The sequence below is a fragment of the Leguminivora glycinivorella genome, chromosome 12 (assembly GCF_023078275.1).
Source record: "Leguminivora glycinivorella isolate SPB_JAAS2020 chromosome 12, LegGlyc_1.1, whole genome shotgun sequence".
NCBI lineage: Eukaryota > Metazoa > Arthropoda > Insecta > Lepidoptera > Tortricidae > Leguminivora > Leguminivora glycinivorella.
The window spans coordinates 17,289,544-17,310,750 of NC_062982.1; the positions used below are offsets into that span (position 1 = coordinate 17,289,544).

The 21,207-nt window shown below is 41.6% G+C and overlaps 2 protein-coding genes across 3 annotated transcripts; one reads left to right on the top strand and one right to left on the bottom strand.

The window, feature by feature from the left end:
- Nucleotides 1–177: 177 nt before the first annotated feature.
- LOC125231662 (adenosine 3'-phospho 5'-phosphosulfate transporter 2) lies at nucleotides 178–5,446 on the bottom strand. The gene is made up of 6 exons (XM_048137162.1): nucleotides 5,364–5,446; nucleotides 4,867–5,219; nucleotides 4,315–4,541; nucleotides 3,021–3,247; nucleotides 2,106–2,293; nucleotides 178–1,340 (listed from the first exon to the last, which is right to left on the bottom strand). Exons 2-6 carry the CDS (start codon nucleotides 5,160–5,162, stop codon nucleotides 1,163–1,165), a joined length of 1,116 nt encoding a protein of 371 aa, XP_047993119.1. The 5' UTR covers nucleotides 5,163–5,219; nucleotides 5,364–5,446; the 3' UTR covers nucleotides 178–1,162.
- Nucleotides 5,447–6,860: 1,414 nt separating this feature from the next.
- On the top strand, nucleotides 6,861–20,861 carry LOC125231921 (E3 ubiquitin-protein ligase MARCHF6). Of its 2 annotated transcripts, none has more exons than XM_048137523.1 (12): nucleotides 6,861–6,923; nucleotides 7,497–8,588; nucleotides 10,757–11,008; nucleotides 11,636–11,836; nucleotides 12,819–13,007; nucleotides 14,963–15,091; nucleotides 15,245–15,335; nucleotides 15,836–16,017; nucleotides 16,563–16,747; nucleotides 17,389–17,490; nucleotides 17,852–18,824; nucleotides 19,662–20,861. In XM_048137523.1, exons 2-12 carry the CDS (start codon nucleotides 7,533–7,535, stop codon nucleotides 19,776–19,778), a joined length of 3,477 nt encoding a protein of 1,158 aa, XP_047993480.1. In that variant the 5' UTR covers nucleotides 6,861–6,923; nucleotides 7,497–7,532; the 3' UTR covers nucleotides 19,779–20,861. The 2 variants fall into 2 exon arrangements, with proteins under 2 accessions (XP_047993480.1, XP_047993481.1); XM_048137524.1 differs by lacking the exon at nucleotides 6,861–6,923 and adding an exon at nucleotides 7,290–7,387.
- Nucleotides 20,862–21,207: the final 346 nt, after the last annotated feature.

The window sequence follows — 21,207 nt, forward strand, 5'->3', positions numbered from 1 at the left end:
AATACTTCAAAATTCTTAATCTAATGTCTTTTATTGTGTCATGTATTTTTCACACAATTATGAAAATAATTTCTGCTAATGATCATAAATTAATATTTTCAGTACAGATGGTATTTTTTTCACGCACTAGTGGTTCATTATATGTCAGGTCGAAACTTCGGAGGGCCATCTGTACTGAAAAACGTCGTTCGATACACGTGCGAAAAGGAAATTCGTAACTCGTGTCGATTTAAAACACTCCCTTCGGTCGTGTTTTAATTTATCGCCACTCGTTTCGAACTTCCTTTTTTTCGCACTTGTATCAAAATGTACTATTTAATAATTCTCACATATAAACGATTTATTTTAGAATATTTAGATAAAGTACCTCTTAAGATAAACTATGGTACTTTCGAAAAATTTGATAGGAACTGTACAAAGTCAAAAAAAGATGAAATATTTTGCTGTAAAAAACCCAACAAGTTCAACTTAGAAATATGCCGGCTATGCCGTTCATTTCTCTACCTAATGACCGTGAATGCTACATATATATAAGTATAGTACAGATACAAATGCTGTTTTATCACCATACTCACACAAGTTTAGTTAATTAGGCGTCTATAATATTTGAGACATTGGTAACAATTTGAGCTCTATCTTGAGAAGACTCATCGTTTCTGTAGCAAGTATCAAAATGCGTCTCCACGTTCAATCCAAGCATCTTCGAATATCGACCATTATAGATATCTACTCTTAAATGGAATCTTAAAATTGAACTTGGAATGTTTACTATGAAACGTACAGTCGTTTAATGTTGAGTCGGCGATTATGTAATGCCGAACGCACAGTTGCAGTCAGTCATTAGCGGTCAAGGGGTTAGGTCCCCCACATCTCGCGAGCATAGCGTCGGGTCAACTGTATGAAAAAAGACGGCGTCGTCAGGCTTTGCCATACAGTTGGCCCGACGCTACGCTCGGGAGACGCTTAATGAGGGGGGCCCTTACTGTTAAACGCAGTGTCTTTAAAAGCAACTACAAAATCTTACGTACCTTGTGACTTATGACCTTATTTGTATATTACTGACTCTGTTTTGTTTCCTTTATGTACAATAAAGCTTATACATACATACTTATCGAGTGTGTAGCAATCAGCGGCCTTACCTATAACTAGCTACATTATCCTACTATACAGTGTCTGCATAGATTTTGGACTTCATTCTTAAATACCTATACTCTGATTGGTAGAACGCGCGCGTGGAATGTATGCAAGCCTGTACAATACCGGGGACGTAGCCTGGGTTTTTCTTGCTGTAGTGATTCAAGTATATTGCTAGAGCAACCAACATACCGGACCACACGTATCTGAAAAAGAAGTAGAAAAGTAAGTTAAGAATTTATGAGTTTTCAAAAGATAACTGAAGTGCGCCAAAAAGGCACCTATGGTACATCGTAAATCTTAAACAAGATAACTGTAGATTTATTCAAATCAGTAGCCTTTAAGAGCTGACCCCTCTATAAAGAGCCTCGCCTAATGGTCATAACTCATAATTGTGTACAGCAAAAAGAGTAGAAATGAAACTTAACACATTCGCTACCAGCCAGACTAAAAATGGCGCACTACGTCAGAAACGGGTCGTAATTTATAACCGCCCGCTTGTATGGTGAGAACCCGCCCAGCGAGTTCTCCGGTATCTGAGTAAAGTTCACGAGTGCCCACCAGGCGGGTTCTTGGTAGCCAAAGTGAATTTGGGAGTTTTGAGGCAGAACTGATGTCATCAGGAATGAAAGGTTGAAAGGACGCTAAAAAGGCACCCTGTCAACAGTTTTAGTCAACATCACTGTGGATTCATTTAAATGAATGTTAGAGCATTATAACCTTTAAGAGCTCACCCCTATGCAGTACCGGCCTGAGCACTTAATCAGGATAGAGCGAGATATCATTTTGGCACTCCTGTTTAAGACGTTTTCAGAAAAAAAAATAACATTTTTTTTTGGCGCCCCTCCTACAATTTGGCGCCTAGAGCGGCCGCTCTACTCGCTCTACGCTAGATCCGACCCTGCCCTTATGTCAAAATCTTCGCCTAATGGTCATAATTGTATAGTAGGAATGTAAGCATTTTTACTTACTGGAAAACGAACGGCTTGCTAAACAACACGAACGATATGACAATCGACAGTGCCTTTCTCATAGTGGTGACTGTCACTGCCACAGTCGCCCCGCTTATCCGGACTAGCGTTAGCACCGCCTGCAGGCCGAGGTACCCGCTCAAGCTCAGCAGGAATATGTTGATGTACATGGTTAGTGGGCTGGTGACCTGAAAACGGAAATATTAACACATTCACTGCCAGACAGAAAATGGCGCACTACGTCAGAACTCAGAAACCGGACGTTATGTGTGACGATAACCCTCCCAGCGGGTTGACACGGTATGTGAGGAAAGTTAACGAGCTCCTACCAGGCGGGTTCTTCGTTGCGAAAGTGTTAAAAAATAATACAAATATTGTAGCAGCCAACATCGCTAAAATAGCTGGCGCGGTGAGTACGTGAGTATGTTCTACTGTAACTGTAGGATATGATTTTTTGCGCCAATTGCATTTTTCATTGAGCAACTCCTGAACTGGATTCTCATAGAAAATACAGGAAACTCTGGCTCATCTTTTATAAAGTTGAAGGTTAAACATCCATAATATTTTGAGTAATATTGAACTAATAGGTTTAACATACATACAGTCTGACGTGTTATAAGTTTCAAACTTGTGACTACAATGTTTTGTATGATAAGTAAGCGGCAAATTTAATAAATTGATAATATTTATCGAATTGAATTGATTGAAATGTACGGCCGAAGGTTTCTCGTCCCATAGAAAAATTTGAATTTCGAACCTTTTTTAATGACAAGTTTTGCTTAACCGTCTATAAGGTGCATTAGGGTAATTCAGAATCACAGAAATGGGTAATTTCGAAAGGGGAATCTTGATATGATGGAAATAATGGTGGTTTTATACGACTTTCGAACTTCATATTACTAAAACTAAACTCACCTGTGAGCAGTAAACATATCCATTAGCTAATATCCCCGTACTCCCCGTAATGACCACCAAATAAACGCAGCCAATCGCATAAGAGTAGAAAACCACTTCATTATTGGACGCCTGGAATTGCTTCATGGCCTTCTCTTGCACGTTGCCGATGATGGCGTCACAGAGGAGGGCTAGGGATATCACGATCACTCCTACTACGTCGAAGTTTGGAGACGTCATAGAATCCGCTGAAATGGGAAAATTAATTCATTAGCCAAATCCATACAGAGTGAGGCACTGGTCCCACCGCGAGCTAGTAAACTATGAGCTATCGGCTATAATAAATAACAAAAGATAATTAATCCTGTGTAAATAAAAGAGACACGGCGATGTTTATAGTTACTCGCCCAGCGGTGAACTATCAATATCGCCGTGTCTCTTTTATTTGCACGGGAGTGCTTATCTTTTGTTCATTTTTAATAGCCGATAGCTCATAGCTTATTAGCTCGCGGTGGGACCAGTGCCTGAGGCACGTCGCGACTTCGCGAGGCATATGCCTCGCGCGGCAAGCGTGCTATGTAGACGTCCCTTAGCCGAGGCAGTGCGCGCGTAAATTGCCTCGGCTGGCGCTCATCTGCATTGGACATTTGCCGCGACGCGACAACGCACTGCTTCGCAATGTGCCTCGCTCTGTGTGGACCCGGCTATTCAATCATTAGACTGACTATATACGTTTCTACAATAGTTTAAAGGTCCTACATTCAAATTCAGTCTTAGACATTTTTATACCTATGTAAGCCAGAGGAGGAATGCTCATTATCACATAAGTACCTAGTGATTAAATTCAATGGCCTCTCTACATACAGATAAGAAGTTAATCTTGGTAAGACAGAATAGATTAAATTACTAAGTTAATAATCTGAAGAGGACTAACATTCCACTTTTTTTTCTTTTCTCTACTTTTTTCTTCAATGAAAAATGCTATTTTTGTGAGACTAAATGTACAAAGATGTACATTTTTTGCAACTATGCATATGCACTCTGACCCAAAACAACATCTTAATGCAACTGATGCATCTGGACTTTGTCCAAAAGTAGACCGTCATTTTGCATACGCATGAAAATCTCCCACACAACCTAGTTGTAATTAACCATAAGAATTTGTGTATTCGCATTACATTTTTTACCGTGACAGTAAACACAACTATTCAGATTTTATGCATTTTGCTGATACCCTGTCGCCCGCACCTTGACATTCTCTTACACTAAACTTATTGTAAGTAACATTTTAATTGGGATTGAAAATGAGTATTACCTAAAGTAAACATTGTGAGGCCTATACACATGACGACAGCCGCCACATAGTCCAGGAAGCCATATCTCTTCCCCAGTATAATGATGCTGCCGATCATCACCGGTATGAGCTTGCAGCTCTTGAAGATCAGCTGCGTCGGGTAGTTCAGGTAACTTAGTGCTAGGTTTGAGAGTGACATGGTTCCAAGAGTCAATGCTGCTAATAGGGCATATATTTTTAATGGTACTCTGTAACAGTAAAATTGTTATTTTATATCATGGTACACCTATGTAATAACAGTATTACAGTAATCATTTTTAGTAGGCAAAAACATTTAGAACTAAGTAAATTATCATGTATCAACCCTGTTTAAATAGTCAGAGCAAGCTAATGGTACAAAATTTTTTTGAAGAAGGTATAAAAATATGATATTTATGGTAAAAACTTGAATTTTTATGAAACAAAAGTCCTTTTGATATTACAAAAATTAACAGCTAACACATGGTTTTTATATGATTTTAATGACGAAGTTTATACACAAAAATAAACTAATTAGCAAATCACAATACTCACTTTCTCTTAATTGGATTCCTTATCAATGATTCGACATAACTGAGCGCCATAGTAATAATAAATTGTACTAAAGTTACATACAAACTCACTGGTTTCACCTCCGGCTCAGAAAATATGAGTTCTAGGTATAATCCATAGGCTAAATAGCAAATAAATACAAATATACAACAACAAAGAAACTGTGTGAGCTGGCTGTATGGCGTTAGATTGAGGCAGAGTATATTAATCTCTGTTTTTTGACTCTCTCTGCCATTTCTTGAGTCATCAATCTTAATAATAGTGTCTTTGGAAGACATTGTGTTGTCAAAAAGACTCTGGCCGTTTTAAATCTTCATTATGATTCTTGTTATCATCTGAAACGGAAATTGCTGGTTATAACCACATAGTTCCAAGTGTTTTGTAAACACAGAACTGTGTGGAAGAAAACCTCAATACTTATTTTATTTGTTATCTTTGAATGGAAAGGGAAATAAATATTAGGAACATTGGTAAAATACCTTGTGTCACCCGTTTCTAATTGTAAGATAAATTATTAAATGCACTTATTATTGTTAGACACGTATCCTGTATATTTAAAGCTAGACTCTGCTCAGATTTGACAGTTCAATGACAGTTGACAACACACAGCTGTTTAATTTGACATTAGCTGAAAACAATGTGGAAACATTAAAAAGTAACTATGTATTTATTTACTTATTAAAACTAAATATTAAATGTTCAGCAAAATATGTGTGCTCCGACTGAAGAGATAATAAATAATAATATAAATTATTACTTTGATATGGTTGAATGACCCATTTTCCAAGTACTTATTATTTAAAAAAAAGGAAACTTCAATGTTGCCAGGTTATTGATCAATATTTTCCTACTATTTAGTAGATATATTTCCCTTTTCCTAGCTTCTGTTATTTAGATAGATTCATTCGTTGTTGTTGTCTAAATACAGGATTCAGCCCTATATAGTATATACTATGTATATAAAGGGCATCATCATCTTCCTTGCGTTATCCCGGCATTTGTCACGGCTCATGGAAGCCTGGGGTCCGTTTTGATAACGAAGGCAAGGGCATACCGTAAAGTAAAATTTCTTAACTATTTTTTTATATCATAAACTCCTTATTGTACTATGGTAAAAAGTTGTTAAAGCCTGAACAGACATATATATGACTATTGTCAAGAGGGCGCTGTTATTCTGATGTATGGGGTGAGAGTTCAGTATAGTATGAAGAAAATAGTTTTAATGAAACATATTATATTTCAGGCCAGCCTTTATTATACTATAATATTATTTCTTTGTACTATTTCCCCATGTTAAGTTCCTATATCGTCATCATGAATTTTCGAAAGTACCTATGGTAGGTGTTTAGGGCTGGTGTAAAGTTGGAGCAAATACCAAATACTATATACTATAATACGTGCAGCTTCTGACGTTTCCCATACAATTGAGCGGCAACAATTTTACTAGCGCCATCTAGCGGTTCGAGTTGATCAAAGTAGTTGTTCAGACTTTTATTTGAGTAAATTAAAATAGAAAATGCTATTACTTGATCTACTTTAACATTTTTAGACGGAATAAAACAAAAAAATAAGAATGTGTGACTTTTTTTAATTTTATACTGTATGAACTAAACTATTTTTATCAACTCATGCCGCTAGGGGCGCTAGTATCGCATGTTGCCAACTTTGGCACCAAGCTGCACGTATTAACGTAGAGTTTACATAGTATTTGCAAATACTATGTAAACTCTACTAAAAATGTTAAAGTAGATCAACTAATCGCATTTTCTATTTTAATTTACTAAAATAAAATTCTGACAAACTACTTTGAACAACTCGTACCGCTAGATGGCGCTAGTAAAATTGTTGCCGCTCCATTGTATGGGAAACGTCAGAAGCTGCACGTATTAACTCTAGAGTTTATATAGTATTTGTTTGGAGGTTATTCGAAGTGTAAAAAGTCAAATTTCCTGAAAAGTAAAATTTTACTGACGTCTTGAATAAACTGTCGTCCAAAACAAATTAGTACGCACTTCAGCTTCACGTGAAATCACTTGATAGTGAGACCTGATTCAATTTTTACTAATGATTGAAACAAGCAGAATATTTTTTCCAATACAGATGGTGTTTTTTTTTTACGCACTAGTGCTAGAAGTGGTTCATTATATGCCAGGTCGAAACTTCGGAGGGTCATCTGTACTGAAAAACGTCGTACGATACACGTTCGAAAAGGAATTTCGTAACTCCTGTCGATTTAAAACACTCTCTTCGGTCGTGTTTTAATTTATCGCCACTCGTTTTGAACTTCCTTTTTTTCGCACTAGTATCGTAATGTACTATTTTTCTAATTAGTATATTCCTACCAATTCCATAAAATTAAGTTTGTTTTTGGTAGAATTTTATAAAAATGACATTAGTTCCTGGCTACCCTATTTCATGTGTGGCTTAACAAACAAAGAGGAATTTGCCAATTTTTTAATTAAATAATCCCGTTTATTTCATGATTATTAATTTTATTTTGGAGGTACGCAGTGTTTTTAATTAGTGTTTATTGTGCTAAATTTGTAAGCCACGTAGAAGTTTACATTATGCGATTTGCGCGAATAATTTTGGTGTCATGTCAACTTTCGCAGGTCTTGTAACCGAGTAGCCAAACTGGATTGAGGATAATGATGGACTCAGACGCGTCCGGAGCGGACTTCTGCCGATTCTGTCGCTCCGAGGCGACGTCGGACCGGCCATTGTTCCACCCGTGCATCTGCACCGGGTCTATAAAATGGATACATCAGGAATGTCTCGTACAATGGATGCGATACTCGCGAAACGAGATCTGCGAGTTGTGCGGACACCGGTTTTCGTTTATGCCGATTTACTCACCCGACATGCCTGGGCGGCTGCCGATCCGGGACGTGGTCGGCGGGCTCGTGACGTCGGTCGCGTCAGCTGTGAAGGACTGGCTCCACTATACTTTAGTAGCGCTTGCCTGGCTCGGCATAGTGCCACTGACGGCCTGCAGAACTTATCGCAGCTTGTTCCTAGGCTCCCTAGATCCTGTAATCTCTTTACCATTTGACATAGTTTCAGCTGAGAACCTGGCTAAGGATGTATTCTCAGGCTGTTTTGTTGTGACATGTACCTTATTCTCATTTATCGGCCTGGTATGGCTACGGGAACAGATAATGCATGGAGGTGGCCCAGATTGGATGGAACGGGAGAATATTCCACCAGCTGCTGCTGAAGATGCCCCATTACCTGATAATAACAATGACACGGTGAATGATGGAGCTGGGGATGACGGGGGAGCCAGGGAAGAGGCCCCAGAAGCGGCAGAAGGAGATTTAATAGTTGGGGACGAAGCAAACTGGAACCCTATGGAATGGGATAGAGCCGCAGCAGAAGAGTTGACATGGGCGCGTCTACTGGGTTTAGATGGCTCTATGGTTTTCTTGGAGCATGTGTTCTGGGTGGTGTCACTGAATACTTTGTTTATAGTGGTGTTTGCATTCTGCCCATATCACATAGGGAGATTGGGGGCAGCGATGGCTGGTTTTAACACGGATGGGCCATTCTCGGGGCCACTGACAGCACTAGCAGGCTATGTGCTGGTGGGGGCTATTCTGGCGGTGCTGCATGGGGCTGCATCTCTGCTCCGGCTCCGCAGTGCTAAGAAGGCGCTGGGATTCTGCTACGTGGTTGTGAAAGTGGCTTTGTTGTCAGTTGTGGAGGTAAGTGATTTATACTCTGTCAAACAAGTCTGTCAGTAAATAAGAACAAAGAAAACTATATGCATCCTTTTCTTTAGGGTGCTAGAGAAAAGGATAGCTATAGTTTTCTTTGTTCTTATTTACTGACAAACTTGTTTGACAGAGTATATTAATGTAATTACTATCTACTGCAGATATCATTATTCTAACTCATTTCTAAATTGTGAAAGTCCAATTATAGTTACTAATTACATTAATTACAGTAATTTATAACATTATGAAAAAATCATTCCTAATACTTATTCTGTAATTATTAACTGCTATATTATACAAAATTTGTTTATGTGCATAAAGAGACCATACCTATGATACACCTATTTAATATGACAACTCTTATAGCATTAATAATCAACTATTAGGAGTAAATACTATTGTCTTAAATTTGCTACCCAAGTTGAAGCCTTTAATTTGTTAACTTAGCAATTAAAGATGTTATCGAACTGTACAAACTTGAAAAGTACAGTCACTGGCATAAATAAGTGATTATTTCTGTACCTTGTCACTTGTCATATTATTCATATTAACGTCTTGTTTGAAATCTCATACAAAGTTGTCAAGCGATTAAAAGCAACAAGGTACAGAAATCACCACTTCTTTATGCCGGTGACTGTACTAAATTACAGTTGAAAATGCCTGTGACATAACTAGGACAAGGTGTTTGAGAGGTTAACACTGTTAACGGTTAAATTGAGGATTGAAATGTGAGACTAAACATTACACTCACAGAGAACCTCCTATAGAGTAGCATTCTTGTATATTTTGTTCGCGATACGAGTCACCAGTGCCAGGGGTGTGAGGAGCGGGCGGGGAATGTGTTAAGCGCGCTGTGATTGGCCGTTTCAAGGACGGCGGGCAGTCGCGCCAGATGAAAGGGACTGTCCCTCTACTGACGCGTAAGTGGCCAATGTAAGTTGACCTATGCCGGTTCTGAATAAATTATAAATATGACTTTTATGTGGAATGTAATGACGTCTGTTTTTAAATTTGAGCTTCTTGTTACCTTTCCACACCATTTCACACTACAGGTCATCAGGACATCTTTAAGACATCAAAATACCCTTTTTCAATTTTTTTACTGCGAAAAACACGCGCTGCTTTCGGGTCTGTTACTTGGTCGCTACTGATCGGGCACGGCGAGCGCCCGCGCTTATATCAGTGCAAATACTAGGAAGGCTGGCGACCGCGAGTCGTCTTGTAATGGATGTCTATAGGGGTTGGTCTGTGATTACACTGCATTGTTCATACACATCATTTTAGACCTTTAGACTATTTACAGTCATTTCAGTTCTTTTATTGCACATACACAGGTTGTTAACCTGATATCAAGGCTGTTATCAGTTGTTTTTAGTTTTCCTTAAGTCTAATTGGGACCACAATAATTGATTAGCATCAAATAATGATGTCATTAAAGAAATAAGTTTAGTCATGTTTACATTGTAGAGAAATTCACAAAAGGACTATTACAAACCCCTCAGAGTTTTAAAAGTTTATTCTATGACTTTAATTTCTTCCCGTGGGTGTCGTAAAAGTCGACTGTGGGATATGGGTTAAATTGTGGCGTAGGCAAGAGGCTGGCAACCTGTCACTGCAATGTCACAATTTAGTTTTCATTCAACCCGTTATTTGCCAAGAGTGGCACTGAAACTTGAATAGTTACATGTGCTCTGCCTGCCCCTTTATAGCATATATTATTGCTAGCACTGAGCCACAATAACATGATAAATACAATTCATGTCTTGAAAAAAAAATGTAGCTGTCATAAATCTGCCTAAGCTTTCAGTAGTATCTGATCAAATTATTATTATTTATTATTTAATTCTTCTAATACTTCTGAAGACGCTAAGAAAGCGAAGTTGTGTCTCACAACCTTTCATGACTTGGTTAACCAATTGGCAGTATTTTCTCGAGCTTTACGGATTTGATTGATATAGCTGCCATACAAGGCAAAAGCATTCGTTTGTCCCTTTTTATCACAACAATACGTCGGAATGGGACAAACAAACTTTATCGGCTTTATAAACTTTAGTGAATGTTTATGTATAAGGGGGACATTCTATACATTTACACAACAAGATATGCATGTGTTGGACCCTAATCAGCTTATCTCAACCTTATTTTCTGCTCCACAGATCGGAGTAATCCCGCTAGTATGCGGCTGGTGGCTGGACCTCTGTTCCCTCTCCATGTTCGACGCCACCCTCAAAGACCGAGAAGCCAGCCTCCAGGCTGCCCCCTGGACTCTAATGTTCATCCACTGGCTTGTAGGAATGGTCTATGTGTACTACTTTGCTTCCTTCATATTGCTACTGAGAGAGGTACTGAGGCCTGGAGTGCTTTGGTTCTTGAAGAATTTGAATGATCCTGATTTCAGTCCAGTGCAGGTTGGTGAATTATTGTCCTGTTAACGTTTTTTGAGTTGTATTTATTTTGACCTCTTGAGTTCTGTGTAAGAGGTATTGCGTCCAAATTCTCAATGTTTCAAATACAATATTAAATTAAAAAATTTCTATGTTGACACAACCACTCTAAAGGTTACGAGTTGAATAAAAGTATGCGTAAGGTACAGCAGGGCAAATCTCGACTGGGGGACAAAATAATGTAACTGGTCCATTTTTTCCATGTTTTACAATGTTTGCATTATTAAATAGAGTGTCCACTGGTTATAATTATATGGTAGGCGTGTTCAGTGGATACATCTAGAACTCAACATCATAGTGTTATAATGGAAAAAATGGATTAGTTACAATGGCCCCCCAGTCGAGGTTTGCCCTGCTGTACAGTCAAGTTCATAAATATGTGTACTTTTCGTCACCTTAACTCGTTGCAATAAGGTGAAAAAGTGTACACATATTTATGAGCTCGACTGTACGTTATTTTGTTTGTTAGTGACGTTGCCTATTTTTGACGTATTTTCCAACATTTATTATCAGGTCGTTCTATCTCCCTGGCATCAAATCCGGAAATAACATCAGACGCGTGTGGTTAAACCAAATTTTTCTGTTCGTCAGGAAATGATCCATCTATCAGTATGGAGCCACATCCACAGGCTGGTGGCATCGGCCATGATCTTCGGGACAGCGGTGCTGTTTATGCTGTGGCTGCCCATCCGTGTCATCAAGCATGCGTTACCTGGTTTCTTACCCTACGCCGTGGCAGTTCACTCAGAGGCGCCCGTTAACGAGCTCAGTCTAGAGCTGCTATTGTTACAAGTGAGATACTACCTACCTATGTTTGCAAGTTTAACATATTCACTAGTTCTACCAGACAAAAAATGGCGAACTACGTCAGATTTACAACTAAGGAACAAATCAAATTATTTTATTGAATATTTTTTGATTTGTTCTTTTTTCAAGTAGTCACACTACTATATATAAATTATAAATTGAAATAGATACCATACACGAAAGAAAAAACGACAAGGCCCACTGGTGGCCGAGCCGGCAATCGAACCCTGGCCCCAGCCCAGCGGGCGGGTGGTCTAGTGGTAAAGACGTTAGCCGCGTAAGCTGAAGAGAAATGGGCCCCTGGCGTGCGCAGCCGAATACACAAGCGCTCACGAAACGAAGCGCTCGTAGAAAACTATCTCTATCGCTCTTACGTATTGGCGCGATAGAGCCAGACTACCTTTCGTGGCATTTCGTTTTCGTTTCGCGTCGTAGAAATGCCATTTGGCTACGGGGCCTGGCAGGTTCTTCGTTGCCAAAGTGATGTGATTGAATGAAGTAAGCCGAATGTGTGTGTTGCCGAACTGTATTTGTTGGAATTGGAACTCGGCAGTTCATAATAATATCAAAGAGGATCAAGTATTATACAGAGTTACTGTCAGAGTAAAATATGTATTCACAGTGCATAGACTGCCATCAACACAAGCTTAAAACTTTTAAACCTCAGTTTTGACAATTTGGCTGATATTCTTAGCTTGATATGTGTTAAAATGTCAAATATTAATATTATCACCATCTATTAGCTGACCGTCTCCCAAAGGTGTAACGCCATCTAGGTCACCATACCTATTTCTATATGGTTCTCAAGTACGTTTTTTTCTTAGACTGTAGCTGTCTATACGGAGTTACATATATCTTTGATAATATATAGACATTTTTTGGTGTCATTGGTGTTGCATTGGCTGAGCTAATCTTAATTCGAAAAGTTGGAGTTGGAGAAGGTTTTAACAACTGTATTTTGTCACAGGTGATCCTTCCTGCTCTATTAGAGCAGTCTCACACGCGCACTTGGCTGAAATACCTCGTGCGTGCGTGGTGCGGACTGGCAGCGGGCGCGCTCGGCCTGCGCTCGTACCTGCTGGGCGAGGCGCGCGGCGACCCCGACCCCGCCGCGCCCGCGCCGCACCCCCCGCACCAGCTCGGCGCCGCGCACCAGGTCTGTATGATGTAACTGTACAGACTGGTTCACATGGCAGGGTCGCCATGTACCCTAGTAATAACAAATTTTTGAAAATTCAAAATCTCGTTTGTTATTTTTCATGCGTGTTACCACACAAAACTACACTACACTACAGCGAAATCTTGCCAATACGACTTAGTGATGGGTCAAATCGAATACATTTCGAATTTCATAAGTTTCGATTTCAACCCAAAACGGATCGCAAACTTATGTGGCCAAGTCGGTTCAACTTCTACTGTTTTCAAGTGTGTCTTTACCAGGGTAAATCCAATCTGCTGTACGAGTAAGGTTGATTACAAGTATACATAGTTAAAAAGTCTACGCCCCGTGCTCTTTATTTTTGTTATGAGTGGGACTGAGGATGCAGTATAAAAGCAAACGGGAAAGAGCGCCAGATCTCTACTCAGTTGTTTCTGTAAGTTAGATATCGCCGCCAGATCGGTCATTTCGCAAGAAGACGCGGTCATAGCAAACCATGTTTTCTGCCAAATCGTTCTCTTTAGGCTCGTGCGGAATAGAACCTTGTAGTTCAGTAGGTAATCGTTTACATTTTATAGTCAGTGTTAATGGTGTAATTGTACTGTAGATTTAACTATAATATCACTTTATTAAATAACAAGCATTAAGAGCATTTCTCGATTATACACACTCTACAGTTTTATCGTTGAATTTTGAAACTAGAACATGAGATGTTTTTTTCTTGGGAACACATTATAATCATTTTAACTAGCAATCCAGGTAAAGTCGATCATCAATCGATTCAGGCATAGCCTTGTGCAGGTGTTACAGGCAACATTTATATTTTAAATATTTAGCAGTGTTTAACTATAAGTAATATTGTAACATATCATAAACTATTTTGATTTTTTTTTCAATCAATATCTGTGGTACAATTTAGTTGTTATTTTTGCTTTTCGTGGCGCTAGGGGCGCTAAAGCACTAATAAAATAAATCCGCCAAATCATTGAACAATTAGCCAAAGGAGTTAAATTGTCCGACATAGATTATTTGATTATAAATCATATTAAGAAATATGATATGGAATCACACATTACTTTGCGGAAATCCATGATAATCAAAATCAAGAAGATTACTTCGCGGAATAGGAACACTTAATTTACGGATTAGAAAAGTAATTTTCTTGATTTTGATACTTCAGATTTCCCAATTTCGTTACTAATGTTAATATAGGGAATATTACTGCAAAGTTTTGCGCTAGAGTTCAACGCACACGCACAGTAAACCATAGAATAGCCAGTGTAGCTACGTTATACGTTAGTTCGTATGCATTAACCAATCTTTTGGAAAGTTATTATATAGATGCATCAAGGCGATTTGTTTACAGGTCTGTGGCCTATTGCAACTACGTTTGACGTGTTGCTTTCTTGTCACACCTACGTGCGAATTCACAAGTGAGACAAATGTGTCAAAAAAGGTTCGCGGCAGGCCTTCCTCAATGAATGCTTTTCATACAAATATTGTAAAGACACCAAACAGAGAATGTGTCAAATTGAAAAACGAGACCAAGGTATACAGACAAGTTTTAATGGTATACATCCAAAACTGAAACAAAAACAAAAATTTGATTTCGGTTCGTGTAAAACACGCCTCGTGCTTAGTAGGTGTAGGTACTAGTTGGTCGAACGTTAGGTACAGTCTACTACAAAGATATGTATCCATTTTTTCACCTTATTACAATGCAATAAGGTGAATAAGAGTATATCATCTCTTTGTAGTCGACCGTACATACTTTATAGCAAATACTTCCACCCTTATTCAAAAATGTCCTACAGTATTACTTATATTGATTTAAACTAACACAATAATTCACATATTATTAAATTAAAACGGGACTTATTCTCGTAAGACGCGTTTATATTCAACCCGACGTTTTTTACGTAACAGTTCCTACAGTATTGCATTTTTTACAGGCTCTAATGCGTCGCGACGGCCCAGCCGGTTACGAGCCATATGTCCGCGTGGCGTGGTTCCCGCTACGGCTGGCAGCCCTTCTTGTCTTGGTGTCTCTGTCACTAGTACTCGCTAGTGCTCTCACATTGGTAAGTACCCTAAAAAACCTATTTTTCAAGTTAGCGTATCACTAACACTACAATAAATTGGGAAACAAGAATAAAAACAAAACAATCCCTACTAATTGAGACCCTTTTTTTATAATCTTGAATTCTGTGAAAGTATTTTTGTTTGTTTTGTAGGTGATACCAGTGGCGATAGGAAGGAAAGTTATGGCGCTATGGCTGCCTAAAGCGTCAGAAGGCGTTCACGAACTTTATACAGCTGCATGCGGTAAGACTTATTGTATTTCAGATGTATAGTACAGTAGGTACATTTGTTTGTGTAAAAAAAATGAGATTTGGTTTTAACTAAATTGAATATTAAAAAGTGTCACGAAAAGATTTTATGGTAGATACACAGGTATCTACCATAAAATCTTTTCGTTACAGAACTGTATCTCTATAATAATCCATCGCTGCAAATTATAGTTAATAAATAGCGTAGCCATTTCGTGAACTAAGAATATTTATTTTAGATGTTTATTTCGGCAGCAAATGGGAATTTTATATAATTTGTCCCATTTTTAACCTCCGACGCAAAAACGACGGGGTATTACAAATTTGACCTGTCTGTCTGTTTGTGTGTGTGTCTGTCTGTGGCTGCTCCCGAACGGATGAATCGAATTAGATTTAATTAGTGTTATTTATGTTTGAAAATTGACTTAGTCGGTAGTGTTCTTAGCTCTAAATTGCTCCACTATGTCGGGGGTTTTTTAATTTTTTTATGTACAGGTATGTACGTATGCTGGGCGCTGGGCCGCGGCGGCACTTTACTGGCGGGCTGGGCGCGCTACGGGCGGCGCGCGCTCTTGGCTCGCGCCGCACAGTGGGCGCGCATCGCGTTGCGAGCTGCTTGTGCCGCGCTTGCGTTACTCGGCCTTGTGCCGCTACTGTTTGGATTGTTACTAGAGCTGGTAAGTGTGTAGTGTACTATGATGTAGGTCTTACGGCCCAGCCACGACATTGGTCTAAGCGCGACAGCGGTGAGCGGCAGTTACGTGCGAATGAAAGTCCCATCGCTGTGTCTCGCTCTAATGTATGGTGCCGCTCACTGCTTCGCGCTTTTAACCAATGTCTGGTGAGTCTTATGGATCGCGGCGCACGTTATTAGCCGGATACGGCGGCGTTACTAGCGCGAACGGCACAATGGGCGCGCATCATTACTGAAACGAGTGAGTGTCCAGTAATTCCCAAATTTATGGTTTGCAACCAATTGTACTAATGGGTCGCGAATGAATATTTATTGCGTCCTGAAAGTACCACACTAAACGCTTTAGCTTCTTAGAAGGACCACGAAATGGGTTCGGAATCGCTGATCGATATTCTGTATAGGAAGGATTTCAGTAAGTCTTACTTGAGACATGAGGGAGATGAAAAAATCTTTGAAATACTCAATATTTTATTGTATATATTCTATTACAAATTACATATCTTGTTACATTTCGAATATGTTGTTCAGGTCCTAGTAATCCCTCTCCGAGTACCGCTCGAACAATCCCCAGTGCTATTCGTGTGGCAAGACTGGGCGCTCGGCGTACTGTACACGAAGATAGTCTGCGCCTTGACTATGATGGGGCCAGACTGGGCCATGCGACGCGCCATCGAGAAGGCGTATAGAGACGGCATACGGGAGATGGATCTCAAGTGAGTACTAACGTACTAACAGAACCCTGGTGGCTGGTGGACACCATGCGGTAACATTACGGAACTCTACAAAATGTAGGTTGAAAAGTTTCTTACTAAATAAGTAAATAACTCCTATTGTGTAAAGTGTTTCACTATTTTAAATAATAAAAGTATACAGTCAACATTGTCAAATGCCATTCCACACCACACCGTAGTCCTTGCAATTCAGCACTCTGACTTTGAGGTGACAAATTGTAGAAAGTTATACAAAAAGAATTTAACATTAGTAAAAATAATTATACATAACTCACTATCAAACTCCATAGCAGTGTTTGCAGAGATAACTTGATGCGACTTCAATTTAGCGATGAAAACTTTTCCTTCGCTCATCATTCCTATGTTCAGTCGTACTTTTAACAATATTTTCAGTACAGATGGTGTTTTTTACGCACTAGTACGAGAAGTGGTTCATTATATGTCAGGTCGATACTTCGGAGGCTCATCTGTACTGAAAAACGTCGTACGATACACGTGCGAAAAGGAAATTCGTAACTCGTGTCGATTTAAAACACTCCCTTCGGTCGTGTTTTAATTTATCGCCGCTAGTTTCGAACTTCCTTTTTTCGCACTAGTATCGTAATATACTATTTCGTCTCCAGGTTCATCCTAACAGAGGTGGCGGCCCCGATAGTGTGCTGGCTCGGTCTGGCGCTGGCCGTCCCGTACGCGGTGGCTCACAGCGTGGCGCCGCTGCTGACCATGTCGCCCGCGCAGCGCAACCTGCTCGCGCGCCGCGTGTACCCCGCGCTGCTGCTGCTGCTGCTGCTGTCCGCGCTGGCGCAGCTGCAGGTATGTGCTGCTAACTGTACGGTCACACCTCGGGCTGGCGCTAGCCGTCAGTACGCGGTGGCTCACAGCGTGGCGCCGCTGCTGACCATGTCGCCCGCGCAGCGCAACCTGCTCGCGCGCCGCGTGTACCCCGCGCTGCTGCTGCTGCTGCTGCTGTCCGCGCTGGCGCAGCTGCAGGTATGTGCTGCTAACTGTACGGTCACACCTCGGGCTGGCGCCAGCCGTCAGCCGTCAGTACGCGGTGGCTCACAGCGTGGCGCCGCTGCTGACCATGTCGCCCGCGCAGCGCAACCTGCTCGCGCGCCGCGTGTACCCCGCGCTGCTGCTGCTGCTGCTGCTGTCCGCGCTGGCGCAGCTGCAGGTATGTGCTGCTAACTGTACGGTCACACCTCGGGCTGGCGCTAGCCGTCAGTACGCGGTGGCTCACAGCGTGGCGCCGCTGCTGACCATGTCGCCCGCGCAGCGCAACCTGCTCGCGCGCCGCGTGTACCCCGCGCTGCTGCTGCTGCTGCTGCTGTCCGCGCTGGCGCAGCTGCAGGTATGTGCTGCTAACTGTACGGTCACACCTCGGGCTGGCGCTAGCCGTCAGTACGCGGTGGCTCACAGCGTGGCGCCGCTGCTGACCATGTCGCCCGCGCAGCGCAACCTGCTCGCGCGCCGCGTGTACCCCGCGCTGCTGCTGCTGCTGCTGCTGTCCGCGCTGGCGCAGCTGCAGGTATGTGCTGCTAACTGTACGGTCACACCTCGGGCTGGCGCTAGCCGTCAGTACGCGGTGGCTCACAGCGTGGCGCCGCTGCTGACCATGTCGCCCGCGCAGCGCAACCTGCTCGCGCGCCGCGTGTACCCCGCGCTGCTGCTGCTGCTGCTGCTGTCCGCGCTGGCGCAGCTGCAGGTATGTGCTGCTAACTGTACGGTCACACCTCGGGCTGGCGCTAGCCGTCAGTACGCGGTGGCTCACAGCGTGGCGCCGCTGCTGACCATGTCGCCCGCGCAGCGCAACCTGCTCGCGCGCCGCGTGTACCCCGCGCTGCTGCTGCTGCTGCTGCTGTCCGCGCTGGCGCAGCTGCAGGTATGTGCTGCTAACTGTACGGTCACACCTCGGGCTGGCGCTAGCCGTCAGTACGCGGTGGCTCACAGCGTGGCGCCGCTGCTGACCATGTCGCCCGCGCAGCGCAACCTGCTCGCGCGCCGCGTGTACCCCGCGCTGCTGCTGCTGCTGCTGCTGTCCGCGCTGGCGCAGCTGCAGGTATGTGCTGCTAACTGTACGGTCACACCTCGGGCTGGCGCTAGCCGTCAGTACGCGGTGGCTCACAGCGTGGCGCCGCTGCTGACCATGTCGCCCGCGCAGCGCAACCTGCTCGCGCGCCGCGTGTACCCCGCGCTGCTGCTGCTGCTGCTGCTGTCCGCGCTGGCGCAGCTTCAGGTAAGTGCTGCTAACCGTGTATGACGGTCTAATAAATGGCCTCGTCTCACAAATCGAGGGTTTACTACTGAAACCCAATAAGTTGAGCAAGCTGGTTTTTGAAATTCGAAGTATGTGCAATTTCCAAAATGTTGTTACTTCAAGGACAAATTATATCGATTTATCGAGTTTCACCAGTAAACCCTCGAAATAAACAATCTTGGTACTTTTAGGCATTTAAAAGAGCGTAAACAAATAATTTGGAAATTTTCGGGTAGTTGCAACATTTATAATATTAAACAACTAAATACAAAAACCAAACCGATCTGCCACTGAGCGACCTGTCTTTGACTTTCTTATTTGGTCGTTATCTTTTCATTTACCCTAAGCTGGCATTAGAAGACTTTTGAATGTAGATTTTGTTTAGATTTATTTAACTGCCGAAAGATACCTACTATAGTGCGAGTAAAAAGGTTGTAATAGACGCAAGATTCAATTGCACCTTCTTGATCTTAAGACTCTTCATGAACCAATATGTTTACCAGCTTTACGAGCTGGAGTGTTTTGTGATAAATCGTTTTACCGATAGACGTGCGTACTGTAGGGTCTTCTTGTTTTACAAACTCCTGTACCTATTGTGTCTGAAAAATAAACTGATACATCCAAAAAATATTCTTCCAGATACGACAGTTCCGCAAGCTATACGAGCACATAAAGAACGACAAATATCTCGTCGGCCAACGGCTCGTCAACTACGACCACCGGCGGCATAAACCCCAGACCGTAGCTGCTAACTGAGCGAGACGAGAGATTCAGAAACTAGCGAGGGAGAGAGAGATAGAGCGAGTGACTGGCCGTTTTAGATTAGAGGGTTTGTTTGTAATATTTTTGAAGGTTATAAAGTTTTCATAGTACGATCACCGGCGACAACTGAGCGAGACAACTAGCGAGGAAGAGAGATAGAGAGAGTGACTGGCCGTTTTCGATTAGAGGGTTTGTTTGTATCAATATTTTTGAAGATTATTTTTTCAAGAGCTTGTACGAGACAAACAGCGAGGCAGAGAGAGAGGGAGATATAGCACTTAGCGACCGGCCATTTTCCATGGACATTTTAGACTAGACAGTTTGTTTTATATTTTTGGAGGTAAATACATTTTTCATAAAGCCATTGTCACATACGACCACTTCCGATATAAATTGCAGAGCGTTGCCGGCAACTAAGGACTAGATACTCAGTAAGAGAGAACCCCTCAAAATATCAAAAGATTAATTTTATAAACGTGGCCCACGTTATAATGGACTCTAAGGTAACTATGCACTGTTTCTTAAATTATATTTCCTTTGTGATCTTTGTCGATAAACTTAATATATTTTGAGTAAAATTTTAGAATTCGCGGGATGCGAACTAATTATTATTGAGCTATGTAATGAGCAGAAATATTGGATTTTTTTTTTAAATTAAAAGACATTAGTGAGTGTGTTTTTCGGGAATTGGACATTTGTGTATTACGAGAGTGGAATAGAGTGAAAACAAAAAACTAACGACATGAGTAATTTTTGACGTTCTTTGGTAAAATGTACCTACTTTGTCGCTTACCGAACCTTACCGAACGGACTCTGTGTTTTGCCCAGTGGTCGACTGGTAGAGAATGCCTTAAGGCGTTAAGTCCGCCACTTCTACAATTTTTTTGTTAACTTGTGCAATAAAATTTAAATACATAAAAAAGGACGAAATTTGCTTGTGTCTGTATATGAAAGTTAGAGCGTCCTTTTTTTTTTATACTACGTCGGTGGCAAACAAGCATATGGCCCGCCTGATGTAAAGCGGTCACCGTAACCTATGAACGCCTGCAACTCAAACAGTGTCACATGCGCGTTGCCACCCTATTAGAAACTTGTACATTCCCTTTTGCTGCGTTAAGTACGCAGCAAAAAGGAGTGCACAAGTTCTAAGGAGGGTTCGGGTTGCCGACGACTCAAAGGACAATAGACGGAACAAAGTCCTCCCGTCATCAGCACACCGCACCCTCGTTGAGCTCTGGCAGCCTTACTCACCGGCAGGAACACAACACCATGAGTAGGGTCTAGTACTATTTGGCTGCGGTCTTCTGTAAGGCGGAGGTACTACCCCAGTTGGACTCTGCTCTAGATTCGAGCAAGACGATATCCGCTGTGCTGTGCCCTACCACACAAAGCGGAATATCATTCGCTATGCCCTACCTCCTAT